Source organism: Dendrobates tinctorius, unplaced genomic scaffold (genome assembly GCF_039654945.1).
Source record: "Dendrobates tinctorius isolate UK_male_01 unplaced genomic scaffold, ASM3965494v1 ptg000208l, whole genome shotgun sequence".
NCBI classification, from domain to species: domain Eukaryota; kingdom Metazoa; phylum Chordata; class Amphibia; order Anura; family Dendrobatidae; genus Dendrobates; species Dendrobates tinctorius.
In genome coordinates, this window is record NW_027361875.1 from 11,874,560 (window position 1) to 11,891,102 (window position 16,543).

Here is a 16,543-nt window from a genome sequence, read left to right on the forward strand (position 1 = left end):
GAATGGTGCTATCAGGATTACTCTCGCCTTTTCCTCTCTGATTTTCTGAATCACTTGTGGCAGGAGAATCAATGGAGGGAAGGCGTATGCCAGCTTGAATCTCCATGGGGCCTGGAGGGCATCCAGTATGTCTGGGTGATCTGCTGGAGACAGGGAAGCAAAGGTCTTTGTTTGTCTGTTTTCCCTTGTGGCAAAGAGGTCCACTTGAGGATGCCCCCATAGAGCCACTATGTTCTGAAAGATCTGGTGATTGAGGCACCACTCTCCTTGCCGAAGTGTGTGTCGGCTTAAGAAATCTGCTTCTTGATTGTCCTCTCCTCTGATATGAAGAGCTGAGAGGGACAACAAATTGCTTTCGGCTAAGTCTAAGATTCTTGCCGCAGAAGACATCAGAGTCTCTGATCGAGTACCTCCTTGTCTGTTTATGTAGGCCACTGTGGTGGTGTTGTCCGACAGGATCCTGACATGTTTCTGTTGGAGCTGTGGAAGGAAATAATGTAGAGCATAGTATACTGCTGTCAGTTCTTTTAAATTAGACGAGTATTCTCTTTCCTCTCTATTCCATCTTCCTTGACAAAAGCTATTCCCCATATGGGCTCCCCAGCCTTGGGGGCTAGCGTCGGTGGTTAGTATACTAGATGGTACTATGACCCATGGGATTCCCGAGGATAGATGGTCATCCTCTAACCACCATTCCAGAGAAGTCAAGACCTCCTGCGTTAGAGTTATCTTGCTCTCGAGGTGACCACCATGTCGCCTCTCCTCCTGGAGGATCTGATGCTGGAGTGTGCGGACAAGATAATGGGCCCACCGGACTGCAGGGGCACAGGAATCTAGCGACCCCAATAGCGACATTGCCCCTCTCAGAGACATGCGTGGTCTATCTATGGCTGCCTCTACTTTTTCTTTTGTTAGTGCAATCTTTACCTGCGGAAGTAGACATTTCTGGGTTATGGAGTTCAATTGGAACCCCAAAAACATCTGGAGGGATTGCGGAACGAGCCTGGACTTCTGTATATTGATGATCCAGCCTAGGTCCTGTAAAGACGAGATTGCATCAGCCACTCTTTCGGTACATTGGGTATCTGAGTTCCCGATTATTAGGAAGTCGTCTAAGTAAGGTACGATTAAAGTATCTTTTTGACGAACATAGGCCATCACCTCAGCCATCACCTTGGTGAAGATTCTTGGTGCTGTTGAGAGGCCGAAAGGCATGGCTGTGTATTGAAAATGACGGACCTTGCCATCGAATACCACTGCGACCCTTAGATATTTTTGGTATCTATTATGGATAGGAAGATGATAATAAGCATCTTTTAAGTCAATCCCCGCCATCACACAATTTGGAAAGAGAAGCTTTATGGTGGATCTGATTGATTCCATCTTAAACTTATAATTTTTAATAAACGTATTAAGCTTCCTTAAATTAATAATTGTTCTAAATGTACCATCTGGTTTGGAAATTAAAAATAAGGGAGAGTAGAAGCCTCTACCTTCCTGTCCCTCTGGGACCTCTACTAAAACCCCTTTGCATTGTAGGCTCCGAATCTCTTCTTCGAGGGCCTTTTGTTGGGTCAGAGTTAAGGCGGGTTAGGACAAAGAAATCATAAGGATTTTGAAGGAATTCTATCTTCATTCCTTCTTTAATAATACTCAAGATCCATGGGTTTGAGGATATTTGTTCCCATTTTGAATAAAAGAACCGTAATCTACCCCCTACAGGTGGGTCTGATTTTTTAATTTCTATTTTCCCTTCGGAACGTTGGACCCCTGAACATGGTACCCTTTTGTTTCTCTTCTTTTGTGGCCCATCTATTTGGTCTTTCCGTTTGCCTCCTTCTTCCAAACGGTCGCCTCTTAAAGGTTCTCCTATAGAAAGGGATAGAAGAGTCAGGGAACGCCTTCTTCCTTTCCTTTGGCGAGTATCTCGTCTAGGGCTTTCCCGAAGAGAAACTCACCCTCACACGGGGTTGCACAGATCTTAGCCTTTGATTGCGCGTCCCCCTTCCAGCTCTTCATCCACAACGCCCTTCTGGCGTTGTTCACTAGAGCTGCTGATCTTGCTGCCAGCCGTAGAGTGTCTGCCGACGCATCAGCCATAAAGGCAGCTGCCCCCCTTATCAATGGGATAGCGGCCCTTAATTTTTCTCTGGACACCTTTTGCTCGATTTGTTGATCCAGCTGGTCCAACCACACGAGCATGGATCTTGTGGTGCATGTGGTGGCTACCGCTGGCTTAAATATACCCGTGGTAGACTCCCAAGACCTCTTCAATGATGATTCCGCCTTGCGGTCTAACGGGTCTGCCAACAAGCCTGTGTCCTCTACTGGAATAGCCGATTGTCTCGAAGTAGAGGATATAACGGCATCCACTTTTGGCACTTTGGTCCATTTTAATAGTTCCTCATCACTGAAAGGATACTTTCTTTTTGAGGCTGATGGGAGAAAACTTCTTTGGTCATTTTTTTCCCATTCCCTCTTTATTAGGGCCTTAATTGCCGGTATTACCGGGAATGCTCTCCTTTTCTTTTCAGCCAATCCCGCAAACATTATGTCCTGTGCGGTTTGGGCACCCCTTGGTTCCTCACACCCCATAGTGCTTCTCACCGACTTGACTAGGTTGTCCACACTATCTAGGGGGAAACATGACTGTCCCTCCATGTCTGATGATGACGAGGATGTTAGTGAGGAGTCAGAGACTAACCCCCCTTCTTCTTCTGACTCTGAGCTAAGGGTTAACTGCTTCTTGCTGCCAGTCTCTGAGGGAGTTTTGGCGCGGTTAATAGCCTGTATCTCCTCCCTGATTATAGCTCTAATGTCCTTTGTCGACAACGCGGACCCTTGCTTTGTCTCTTTGGTGCACTGTTTACAGAGCTTCTTAGGGTAGGAGTCAGGGAGAGGTTCCGAGCATAGCGCACATTCTTTATGCTTGGATTTATCCTCTTTCTTGGTCTAGAAGGGGACACCAAGGCGGGGGGGGGGGGTAGGAGAGGTCAGCTTAGTAGGCAGAGTATATACTTTGCACACTCACCCAGTGAAGCCTTATATTACCGGATCAGATGGCCGAGACGTCCTAGGCCTTGATTCTCCTGCCTCATTCCTGCGGCCGGTGTTGCGGTCCCTGGTGGAGCTACCTCCTGCAGAATCCCCCGCTGGAGCGTGTGCTTACGTTGGGGACGACATTGCTGCATTGCCGCTCAGCTGCGCCGCTGTTTAAATAACCTGCCTTTTTTTTTTTTTTCTTCTGCCGTCCCCCCGGTAGTGGCTCCTCCTCCCAGGGATCACCGAGCGCCCGACGCTCTCTCAGCCATCCCGCCCCGGAAGTTCAACCATTACTTCCGGGGGGGGGGGGGGGGGGGTGTCAGGAGACTGTGCGCCGGCCGGCTACCGCGCGGCCCCGCTCTCCACGCGGTCCCCTTCTCCATGCACCGCCACCGCCGCCTCCATCCAAAAGGAGACCTCCATACTCCCCCTTTTTTTTTTTTTCTTCTTCTGCGCCACTGGCGCTCTTACCGCTCCCAGCAGCGGTGTGTCCCGGTGCCTGCCGGCGCTCTCCTGGGTGAGACGGGGCGGCCATCCCCGGACCCCGTCATCACCCTTCGCTCACCAGACGAGGGGGGAGCCGTCTAACGGAATCTCCCCCGACGCTGCCTCTGGACCGCAGCCCCTGCCGTTCCCAAGGAGACTGCACAGGCGGCATGCCTGGCCCAGGTAATCTTTTCCTGAAGGATATCGTGGCTCCGTTTGGAACAGGAAACCAAAACTGAGGAGGAAAGGCGGACCGCCCCTTTTATCTTTCCTGTAGGGTTTCCTGTTCCAAATGGGGCGGATCCGATACCTCCAGTGGGTGCTGTCGTGGCGAAGGGTAAAATCCGGAATTCCTCTGCTCAATGGACATCCAATATGCCCATCTTCACATCACAATATGAGCTCCTCATCATAGACTCCCCCGATTCACTGTCCAGGCTTCCCACTACCAATTCACAACCCTTCCCTTCGGCTTCGTCTCGGTGCCTAGAGTTATCAATTTCATGGCAATTGTACGAAATGGATTCTGGTCATCCCATATCTACACGACATTCTGATCAAGGCTCCTACCTACCCCGAATGCTGCAAGAGTCTCCATATCACTCTTTATACTTACATAGACTGGCTCATCAACATGGCGAAATAGTCTCTGATCTCAGCTCAACGCCTAGTCTCCATCAGTATGCAGTTTGACACCGCAAGCGCAAGAGTCTACCTTCTCGAAAAAAAGGTCTTGGCTCTCACGCTTGGAATTCACTCCCTCAGGTGCTTCTCACCCTCTCATCTTCAGCTCCGAGTGAAAGTCCTGGGCAAGATGATTGCCACCATGGAAGCAGTTCTCTTTGCGCAGTTTCATATACACGCTTTAGTTTGCTCTAGTCAGCCTGGAACAAGAGAATCCCCTCCCTGGATCAGCCCATCCTCCTACCCACGTAAGACAGTGTCTATCCTGGTGGGATCTCTCTACTTCCATTTGGCATGGAAGATAATTCTTCCCACTACACTTGCAAATTGTCGTGACGTGCGATAGTCTTCTCGGATGGGAGGAGGGGGGGGGGGGGCAGTATTACACGACAGACAGTTAAAGGCTGATGGGACATTATGGAGTCCTCTCTCCCCAACAACATTCAAGAGCTCAGAGACATACCTCTCCTTAACGAGCAGGACCTGCTAGCAGGTCACCCAGTACGCATTCAATCCAACAATGCCATGGCATACATCAACCATTAGGGCAGAGCAAGGAGCAAAGCAGTCCCAGTTTGACCTTTTGTATCTATTTCCACCTCTTGCCTTGATACCCAGACACGCCAAGAAGATCAAAGCGAAGGGAGTATCAGTCATCCTTGTGGCCCTGGAATGACCAAGAAGGGCCTGGTGCACAAAAGGTGGTCAACCTCACAGATGCTCCATGGAAACTGCTGGATGGCCCAAACCTGCTCGCTCAGGGACTTCTCTTCCACGAGGATTCACAGTCTCTCAATTTAATGGCATGGCTGTTGAAGCTGCAGTCCTGAGGAATGCAGTTCTCGACTCAGGTCATTCAGACCATGATCAAGGCAAGAAAACTCATCCTCCTCCTCCTCCATATACCAACATACATAGAAGGCTTTATTATGCTGGTGCAAAACCAAACTGGTGGGGCCCATGTATTTTTCCCTTCAGTCTCTCCTGGCTTTTTTTCTCAGTCCAGCATGGAGTCTGGATTAGCCCCTAGCTCCCTTAAGGGCCAGGTCTTCCGGGCCAAGGTCAAGACCTTCCTACATGGAGTTGCACATTATCCTAGTCTTGATCGTTCTACCTTCAAATCCATTTCGACATATCGCCACCTCCTTTCTTTACTGGAAGGTTTCCTTCCTTGTCACAATCATTTCAGGTAAGTTTTGGAACTGGTAGCTCTCTCGTGCCACTCTTCTTTCCTTGTCTTTCATGACAAGATGGTTCTCAGACTGGTGTCATCCTTTCTTCCCAAGGTGGAGTCTCCCTTGCACCTTTATGAGGACATTGTTCTTCTATCCATCTCCATCCCATTCTCTGGACCGGTACCTCCACAAGTTGGAACCTATTAGGGCTCTGTGCCTATACTTGAACAGCATCGTTCAGGCGTTCTGTTTGTCATCCCTGATCGTGATTGCTGAGGGCTCCTCACCTATAGGGCCACCATTGCTCGTTGGATTCGCTCTGCCATACTGGAGCCATATTGAGTCAAGGATAGATTGAGTCTTCACTCCCGATGGGGATATCTACCCCCACCGTGGGGCCTCCTGGGCCATTTGTCACCAGGCCTCTGCGACACAGCTCTGCAAGACCACCATCTGGTCCCCAGTCTATACCTTTTACAAATTCTACAGGGTGCATATCCATGCTTTGGCTGATGCAAGTCTGGGCAGGAAGGTTCTTCATGAGGCAATTGTCTGTCATCGGACCTGATGTGGGCATGTTTCCTACCCTTAGGACTGCTCTGGGACATCCCATGTTTACCTGTTTCCCCCAATGAATTGATATAGAAAAGAGCATTTTGGATACTCAGCATAAAATCTTTCTCTGAGCCTTCATTTTGGGGACATAGCTCCCACCCTAGTTTAATTTACATGCTAGGTTCCGTTATGTGTTGATGTTTAAGTATGAATTCTTAGTGCTTCTCCTACTGCTTTCTCACCAACTGATTGGTTCCCTGACAGTCAGTGGATGTGCCCTGTTGAGGATGAGCTATTTTTTCTGCCTAGTGTCAGCCTCCTAGTAATAGCAACATACACCCATGGTCGCCTGTGTTTCCCAATGAAGGTTCTGAGAAAGGGATTTTACGGTGAGTAACCAAAAACCTCTTCGCATTCCTAGAATTTGTATTAAAAACAGCATTTTTGATGCCACTCCCCAAATTCTCAAAACAGATTGAGGTCTGGCCACTTCATAAGATCAATCTTGTTACTCTGTAACCAGGATGTTGCCCGCTTGCTGGTGTGTTTGGTGTCGTTGTCCTACTGAAACACCCATTTCAAGGGCATTTCTTTTTCAGCTAAGGCATCATGACCTCTTCCAGTACTCTGATATATTCAAACTGTGAAGTACAGTATTCAGATGTACGGGACATCTTGTTCTCCAGACTCTCATTTTTGTGCTTGCGACGCCATTTTGTTGCTTACGAGTTAAATTTTGTAACTTAACTAGATGAAAGTTCACGGTTGTTATGAATCCAGACTGTTCCAGCTTTTACAAGATATGAGACCCTCAAGAATGTGCTATTGTTCTATTTTCTACGTCACGCAGCTAGGGACATATTCCAATTTCCTTGAAATACGATTGGATTATAAAGTAAATGTATTACGATGATGTTATTGGTAGCTATGTACTTTGCATAATTAAGTAAAATACTATAAAAAGAGGTGACAAAATAAACGGGCTTAGTGATCTGCCTTGATCCTCCAATACAGAGACCCCCGTCTCCGTCTGGTCATTCCCAGTTGCTAGCAACGCCCCGTGGATTAATTTGGAAATCACTTGGTCAACCGTGAAGGGTTAATTTAGCCCTCCTTCAAAAGCTACTTCAACAGTTTGGCTGCCCAACGTGGGGGCTCCCGAATAGGGACGCCTCTGCCCCCGGAGGACAACAAGACAAAAGGACCCTTGGACCGGACACAGGTGCTGGAAAATTGGGACTGATCATCCCCCACGACAACCACGGTAAGTTGGCAGTTATACTGTTCAGACTGACAGTTGGTGTGGTTTTCCTGTGCTTGTTGCTGCAAGGAGGATCTGAGGTTTGTCCTTGATGGTGGGGTGTTTCTTGGGTGGTATCATATAGAGGTGCAGTCCCGTTGGGGGCCCAGTGTTCGAACAGTACCTCATAAGGGACGGACACCCCGGATTGACCAGTGATTGTGACTCTCTTTACAGTCAAAATATCCTGAAATCCTGATCACTGTTAGAGTCAGGCGTGGTGAAGTGATCGAAGATTGGGTAGGATACGTAACTCTGGTATATATAGATATATATAACCAGAGGTGTCCGGAGGGATAGTCTGAGACGCCCTCCTCCTTTCACTGAGTACAGCGTTGAATTTTGGGTATCCCAGAGGGAGACTGACCCTGTGGAACAGACTGAACGGCCACTCCAGTACTGTGCACAACTGAAGTAAGGATATTTAGCTCTAAAGGTGAGAATCTGTGGGGAAAAAAAAAAAGAAGAATTTCGTGGCTTGGCACATTGTGTGACGAAGGTGTTAGGAAGAACAGAGGAAGTGAATTCTGATTGTTTCTGTTACTGCTATGTTGAAAGTAAAAATTGTCTATTATGGCAAGGACTGGATGTTTTGTGGTACAAGTAAGTGACTGTGGTATGAGAAAGTGATTAAGAAGGAACCGAGATTGAGACTAATGTGTCAGGCAGACAAACAGTTAAAAGTGATGATTTGAAACAAGAGGTCTCCCTGCTAGATGATAAGGTCCCTCCCCAGGAAATCAAGCTTCTCCTCCCGACTGTAAGCTCTGTGCCCCTTAACCCCAGGGCACCAATATATCCTGGACTACCAAAACTCAGTGCGCCACCACCCTATGATCTGCTGGGTGGATTTGTGCCGTACGCGGAGTTACTAATCCTCAGTGGAGAGAGGTCTGTTACAATTGCGGAACAAGGAGACCGGGAATCGTAGCCCGTAGCCCCCACCTTTCCCTTGTTAAACACTGACGGTACCTATTATCAGCCACCGCCGCCAGCCTCAGTCCCTACTATGTCTAGTATTGCTAGTGGTTATGAGTATCCACCCACCAAGCCATACACAGAGGAGATAGATTTCCAGGAAATGTATTCCGATGTTATTCCTGGACCCCACCGTCAAGATGTGCTCTTTAGGATAGAGACAGGGGATCTCACGAAGCAACACGTTGGGGCCATAGTAAATGCCGCGAATAATCAACTCCGCCATGCTGGAGGACTGGCCGCAAAAATTTCACAGAAAGGCGGACCCATAATACAGGAAAAATCTGATTCGTCTATACAAACGTATGGCCAGGTAGAAACAGGATAGGTTGTAGCAACCAGAGCAGGACAGCTGCCATGTTAATATGTAATACATGCAGTGGGACCACGATATGACCCTACCAACATTCCTAGGTCCCAACAATTGCTTACTGAGGCTGTTCAGAACACAATCCTGTATGCCTCCTCTGTCCCCCCCAGTACGATGCCTCAACGTACAGTGGCCATTCCATTAATCTCTGCCGGTAACTTTCAATATCCCAGGAAGGCTGCCGCCATGGTCATAGTATCAGCAATAGAGCAGTGTATACAGGAAAACCCCATAAAATTGGAGGAGGTCCAATTTGTCCTCGACAGAAGCCTAACGGCCCATCAGGCAATACAATCTCTAACTGTAACAGCCTCCTGCCCCGCTTCCGCAGCAGACGCCTCTTGTGCCTTTACTGCCGCCACCTCCGCCTGCCCCCGAGTCAGTAATATCCGAATTTGAAGATAATGTGGAAACTACTCTTGACAGGCCAAAGTATACACCCTTCACCCCATCCCAAATAGACACCCTTTGCAATCAATTACCCGATCCAGAGACCCCCCCCCCCCCCCCATGGCCTTCTACAGGCAAATGGCAGCAAATTGAGAGATTTATTCCACTCCCCGAAGAGATCTATTACACATACCCCTCCCCAGCTTTTACTCGAAGTATTTTCCAATTATTGAGGGTGGCATAATGTATTCTGTGAACCTCGATGGGGGAACCTATGAGTGGTGTTGATTTCTGCAATGCTTTAAAAGGTTTGGAGGTTTGGGCACAAGATAGACTAGCGGACCAAGCTACCTCTCTCACAGATGTCACACAGGACAAGGGGGAGACTGCCGAGAAGTTCTATGGGCGTCTTATGGTAGTATTTAATGATCTGGGATTTTCACTGTATAATAAAGCCCACACACACCTTTTTGTGGCAGCTTTGATGTCCGGCCTTAAACTTGAATTGCAAGATGCGATAATGTCTGTTAGACCTGATGTCGAGAATTCCACTCCGGATTATGCATTAAAAGTAGTAAAGTTTTCAGAAGAATCTAGCTCGCTCTGTATCAGCAGGGAAACAGAAAAATAAGCCAGCAGCCGCAGCTGTCCCAGCATCCCCCACTGCAGCTGCAGGCACATAGGTCTTCCTTACCAGTGGCACACAGCAAACTCAGCTCCCTACTCCAATATCTCTCCCAATCCTATGACTGGGAACCTTACTCCCCAGATCCGCCGTGCCAATTCTCGTCTGCAATGCTGGCGCTGTGGCCGACTCGGTCACTTTCAGACAGATTGTCATACCCCCGCTGTTTTAATCGGAGTAGATGGCAGACCCAATAAACATACTCTTACAAAACCCATCCCTGTGGGACCCTTCCCCGAGGTTACTGCTCAGTTCGTAATCTCTCCCACATGTCCAGTAAATTTACTGGGGGCAGATTTATTATCACAGTTCCGCTCCAGAATACAATTCCAAGATGATGGTCAGATGGTTCTTATGTTACATAACCCCTATGTAGATGAAGACAGTGAGGAAATTTGTATAATGCATTCCCTTTCTCACAGTTATGATGGCCCTGAAAGGCCCAGATACACCCCCAATATTGCCTGAGGATCAACGACTCACCCCATACCTCTCAGAGATACCATCTAAACTTTGGTCAAAAGGGCCAAATGATATAGAGAAAATGCCTGTAGAACCAGTAAAAAGTGTTTCATAAACCTGGTGCCCCTTTTCCCAAAGTCCATCAATATCCTTTGAAACATGATCAGGAGCAGGGCCTGCAGGAACAAATACAAAAGTTACTTGATAACGGTGCTCTGGTACCCTGTGTTTCTCTATGTAATACGCCCTTGTTTCCCGTTAAGAAATAGACCCCACCTGGCCAACCCTCTGTGTATCGGCTAGTACAAGATCTACAGGCAGTTAATGCAGCTACTGTTCTGGAAACTCCAGTGGTGCCTAATCCACATACTCTTGTCCCAAATACCCCAGGATGCTGCTTGGTTTACAGTCATCGACCTTGCCAATGCCTTCTTTAGCATTATGTTACACCAAGATTGCCAGTTTCTGTTTGCATTCACTTATCGGGGGCGACCGTTGATATGGACAGTTATGCCACAAGGGCCCAAAACCGTCCCAACCAGTTTTTCAAAAAAACATGAGCGAGTGTCTCTTGCCCTGGCAGTTAAATCACCCCCAGGTTAGCCGCTTCAGTATGTGGATGATCTTTTGTTGTGTGCACGGACGGAGCAGGAAGCCATTGCTGCCACTGTTAGTCTCCTCAAGCATCTGGCAGCACTGAACTGTCGGGTTTCAGCCACGAAATTTCAGTTCTGCCTTGGTCAAGTGATATTTTTGGGTCACAGTCTCCTTCAGGGTGTCAGACACCTCACAGAAGAAAGAAAAATAGCTATCAGCTCCCTTCTTTCCCAAAAGATGAAGCTGAACTCCAGCGTTTTCTTGGACTATGTATTTATTGTTGTCAGTGGATACCGGATGCATCCCGCATAATGCAACCCCTTTACAATGCCTTAAAAGACGGTATAATGAATTATAAGGAAAGATGGCAGTGATAAGGATTACCTCCAACATGATTGTTCCCAACTTCTGACTGAAGAAACAGCTACTCCACCAAATGTCAGTGAGAATCCACTTCCAAATCCTGTTCTGGTGTTATACACGGATGGTTCAAGATATGCTGACGAGTTTGGTAGATGCCACACGGGATATGCTGTTACCACAGAGGACACTGTAGTGCACGCAGCTGCACTCCCGCCCTCACAGTCAGCACAAGCAGCAGAACTCCAGGCTCTGTCTACTGCATGTACTTTGGCCAAGAACAGGCGGGCTAATATATACACTGACTCGCGGTATGCATTTGGTATTGATCACGATTTTGGGGCTCTCTGGGCCAATCGAGGGTTTACTACTACTGCCGGAACCCCAGTGACAAATGCTGAAGCTGTTAAAACCCACATGGACTCAATCAAATTACCTACTCAGGTGGCCATTATCAAAGTTAAGGCGCATGGTCCTAGGAACAGTCCACAGACTGTTGGCAACGCATTTGCGGATATGCAAGCGAAAGCCGCCGCTTTCACCCGTTGAACCAACCATACCAACTACGGTGACCACATGCTCTCAGCGTAAACAGTTACAAGAAGCATTGACCCTTCAAGAACCTGATGATCTACAACAGACTGAAGTTTTCTGTTGGACTCCGCGAGACCGCTTAATGACGGTGCAGAGAATGTCTACAAAGGAAGAGGTGAAGCAATGGAAGACTGATGGGGCACGTATGGATAATGGTCTCTGGAAAAAGGACCAACTCGTGTGTCTCCCTAAGCGGATGTACCCTGCTATTGCCACATGGGCCTACACGTAGAGGAAAAAATCAGGCCCTCGCACTGGTGCAAAAATTCTACTGGGCCCCAGAAATTTCCACAGTTTTGACAGCGCTCAACCGTGCCTGTAATATTTGTCAGACTTGCAATCCCGGTCAACTTCAACGTGTACCCCCGAAGCATCTTGCTAAGCCCGACTATCCTTTCCAAAGGCTGCAAATGGACCATATCACGTTACCTAAGTCTGGAAGGTATGAATACTGTTTGGTTGTTGCTGACATGTTCTCCGGTTGGCCAGAAGCATTCCCTGTTACCAACATGACTGCAAAAACCACAGCGAAGAAACTGGTGATGGAAGTCATATGCAGGTACAGGGTTCCAGAAGTTGTTGAAAGTGATCAAGGTCCGGCCTTTTCTTCTCATGTGTACCAAGAAGTTCTGACAATGCTTGGATCCACTGTAGCTCTCCATACTCCGTTCCACCCACAATCCAGTGGGAAAGTTGAGAGGCTGAACGGCACACTGAAGGGACAATTGATCAAAATGATGCAGACTACGGCTCCATGGCCAGAGCTCCAACCCATTGTACTATACCACATTCGTACTACCCCTATCACAAAACATGGCCTGTCCCCATATGAGATATTGTTTGGTGCTAGGCCCCCAGTTGCAAATTTCCAGCCTTAGCAGTTATCAGAAGAAACTAACCGTGCAGTTCAATATGTTATTCAGCTTAGTAAAAATCTTGCTAACACCCATGCTCTAGTTTCTTCTCTTCCAGATCCGGCAGAAACCGACACCTGTCATAACTTGAAGCCTGGTGATTTTGTAGTCGTGAAAAGGCATGTCAGAAAGTACGGACTAGAACCCTTGTATGACGGTCCCTATCAAGTTCTCCTCATCACCCAGCAAGCCAATAGCAAATAAAGGGGGCATAATATTTTGGTTTTTCGCATTTTCCATATTATTATTATTGGTAGAAGTTAAAGTTAGAAGACATTCAAAGACTCAGATCAATATAATAAAGACAATGATCATAGTAAGGACAGTTGGTGGTCAGACACCTTCTCCTTTCTCAATCCAGCCAATTGGTTTAAGGGAATTGGGGGCTGGATAGCTGGGATCTTACAAAGCTTGTTATACATTGATGCCTGTATCCTTGTTGCATATGTGATACTAAAACTTGTTCTTTTGTGTATTTCTGTATGTATTAGGAAATTCTGCACTAGAACAGCTAATGATGATACCAAAGGCGTCGTCGCCCCAGCTCTTCTCTGCACCGATCTCAAAAGGTTACTTGAAGATGTTGAAGCCAAGCGCATTGCTACCTTCAAAAGATCTCCACCACCGTCATCAAAAATTGTTATTCATAAATTGCAGCATACAGGGGGGATGGGTGCGCCGCAACAGACATGACTGATAACACGGCATCAGCCATGTGAAGACCAGTACCCCTCGAGCTTATGGCTTGGAATAGCACCTCTGATACTGCATATTAGTAAAGAAAATTTATCTAGGGGGAATTGTGAAGTACAGTATTCAGATGTATGCGACATCTTGTTCTCCAGACTCCATTTTTGTGCTTGTGACGCCATTTTGTCGTTTACGAGTTAAATTTTGTAACTTAACTAGATGAAAGTTCACGGTTGTTATGAAACCAGACTGTTCCAGCTTTTACAAGTTATGAGACCCTGAAGAATGTGCTATTATTCTATTTTCTACGTCACGCAGCTAGGGACATATTCCGATTTTCTTGCAATACTATTGACTTATAAAGTAAATGTATTACGACAATGTTATTGGTAGCTATGTACTTTGCATAATTAAGCAAAATACTATAAAAGAGGTGACAAAATAAACGGGCTTAGTGATCTGCCTTGATCATCCCATACAGAGACCCCCGTCTCCATCTGGTCATTCCCAGTTGCTAGCAACGCCCCATGGATTAATTTGGAAATCACTTGGTCAAGCGTGAAGGGTTAATTTAGCCCTCCTTCAAAAGCTACCTCAACAAAACTGGTCCATGGTGCCTGCTATGCGATAAATGAGCCCAACTCCATAGTATGAGAGACATCCCAAAACCAATATGCTTGCACCTCCATGTTTTAGTGTTCGCAGTGTACTGCGGCTTGAATCTCAAAACGGTCTACGGCCTTTTAGACCCAAAAAGAATAATCTTGCTCTAATCAGTCCATAGAATTTTGCACCACTTCTCTTTAGATCAATCAATGTGCGCTTTAGCAAACTGTAACCTTTTCAAATAGTGCTTTGCGAATAAGAGGCAATAAAAACATTGTATTTAGCCCAGACTAGTAATAATAAAAACATCAGCTCAGGGAACAAAAAAAAAAAAAAAAACACAAACAAAAAAAAAAAAACAACAAGCCCTCACACAGCGCCATAAATTGGAAACTGAAAATGTTATGTATCTGGGAAAATGGCAATTTTTTTTTTCCCCTACAAGATAAAAAAAAACCAAAACACTATACATGTTTTGTATCACTGTAACCATACTGACTTGAAGAATCATATTGCTCGGTCATTACTTACCATATAACCAATGCTGTAAAAACAAAATCCCTAAAAACAATTGTGGAATTGAGCATTTTTTGCAATTTCTTTCCTGTTTTTTGAATACATCACATGATAAAATGAATGGTGACATTCAAACGTACAACCTGTCCTGCAAAAATCTATGTGTATGGAAATATAAAAAGCTTATGGCTCTTAGAAGGGGAGAAAAAAAAAATTTAAAGGGCACAAATGTAAAATATCCCTATCGTGAGGGGGTGAAACTCTTAGATCCTTGCAAACAAGTTAATGATTAAATTTGCCCTATAAAAGAAGATACTTCACCACCAGACACAATAACAGTCTCTGCCAGCTTACCCAGGGGAGCCTTTAGGTATCTGCGTTCCACTCCTTGCTCTATCTGCAGTAATGATTGTGCCAGGTAATGTACAGAATTCATTGCTGGGTGAGGAGTGCTGGTACTAGAGGATGTGCCACTTTGGCTTTCAGTTTTCAAAGTTTGAAGCCTGCAGGAAAACATTAGACTTACTATTGAACCAATACACCATTGTGTGCGCACAGTCGTGGACGAAGCCAATGCTCCTGCCTCCTGAAGTCCTTCTTAGTGGGGGTCACTGGTCCAAGTTGTCAAGCAAAATAGAATTAAATTTTACAAAGTTCAGGTACATACTCTAACCACTAATATTAGCCAAAACAGAGTCACTGCCAAAAGTCACTCTTGTTCTGGATTACTTGATGCAACTGGGTACGCATGATCCATGTGCAGATATCAACGAGGGTCTCACATCACTACAGCTTGATCCTAGCTGTCAGCTCATCACCGGAGCAGCATCCCCAGGAAGGGGTGAACCATCAGGTGGGCGACTAAGGAAGAAAACTTTACTAGCGTTTAATTTCCCTAGAGGTCTCCAAACCTGTCCTTGTTGTTTTGATTCATGTCATTTTCTATTTCCATATCCTCCAGTTTCATATCCCCATTTTCTTTTGTTTCATTATCCAAAAGGTCATACGAGCAGTTTTCAAGAGCCGACCTCCATGTCTGCCTGTCAGGTACCTGGAACGAAGAGATGAGGAAAGGGGGAAAAAAAAACAGATGGATGTTACTGCACCACCATAAGAAACTGGCCAACCTGAAACTTGCTGAATTGACTTTAATATGGTCCCTGAGTGTTACAGTATCATTTATGGCAAGCTGAGGAGCTCGATGCGTTCCCCACCTTTAGGCCTTGAGGGCCCTATTTTTTTTTTTTTTTTACAAAACACAAATTTTTCCCCCCAATGGAGCGACCTAAAAAACTGGTTTAGTTTTTCCATACACTCACATGATGCTTTACATACCTATGAGTTCTGCTAATGAAGTAAAAACAAACAATTACCTGGAGCTTGGATGAAGCAGTAACTACTTCAGATGCTATATTTTATGTGAGATGATATTTTAGTGTACAAACAGGTCAATTCTTTTTAATAAAAGAAAACTAAATGTTTTTCTCAGCATTTGTCTTCAAGCATACCTTAATAGATCCAAGTGTGCCCTGGTAAATCCGCTCTTCGATGTCTAGGAGGAGCTCACACAGTCTGTGTTCGAGCTGCTTTTTTGCAGGGATCTGTGCAGGATCTTGTGCTTTCCCCAGTCTCCCCCTGACCTGTTTAATATGTGTTGCAGTTGGACTGTCTACAAAAAATAAACCAAAGCAATCTACCGTATAGCTGCATGTTACTATGAGAATACATCAGAAAACTATAGTATAGTGAAGAATTATGTATAGTATATATAGGATACACTTTATATATTTGCAGAAATTGAAAATGGCACGGCTCTTCGGGTGCATAATAAAATCTAGCGCTTTATTTAATTCCATTAAAATAAATAGCAAGTGCTGGAAAAGCCAAATCGGTACGAGACCTTCTAATCCGGTTCTCTCAGGTGCAAGTGTAGCTAGTAGTGATGAGCGAAGGAGTTAACAGAACATGCTCATGTGCTGAGTGTCTTCGGTGTGCTCGAATAATATTTTCGAGTCCACGCGGCTGTATGTCTTGCAGCTGTTAGACACTCACAACACAAGCAGGAATTGCCTGTTTGCTAAGCAATCCTTGCATGTATTGCGGCTGTCGAACAGCCACGAGACACGGAACTCAAACATA

General features: G+C 46.0%; 1 protein-coding gene across 1 annotated transcript in view; it reads right to left on the bottom strand.

Moving 5' to 3' along the window:
- LOC141058068 (bromodomain adjacent to zinc finger domain protein 1A-like) overlaps positions 1-16,073 on the bottom strand; it is a gene marked incomplete at its 5' end in the record, with an annotated part of 39,679 nt that extends 23,606 nt beyond the window's left edge. The window contains 3 exons of the mRNA XM_073554229.1: positions 14,759-14,907; positions 15,316-15,455; positions 15,913-16,073. Of these exons, the coding sequence (XP_073410330.1) occupies positions 14,759-14,907; positions 15,316-15,455; positions 15,913-16,073 (450 nt within the window). The remainder of the gene's footprint in view (positions 1-14,758; positions 14,908-15,315; positions 15,456-15,912) is intronic.
- Between the last annotated feature and the right edge of the window lie 470 nt (positions 16,074-16,543).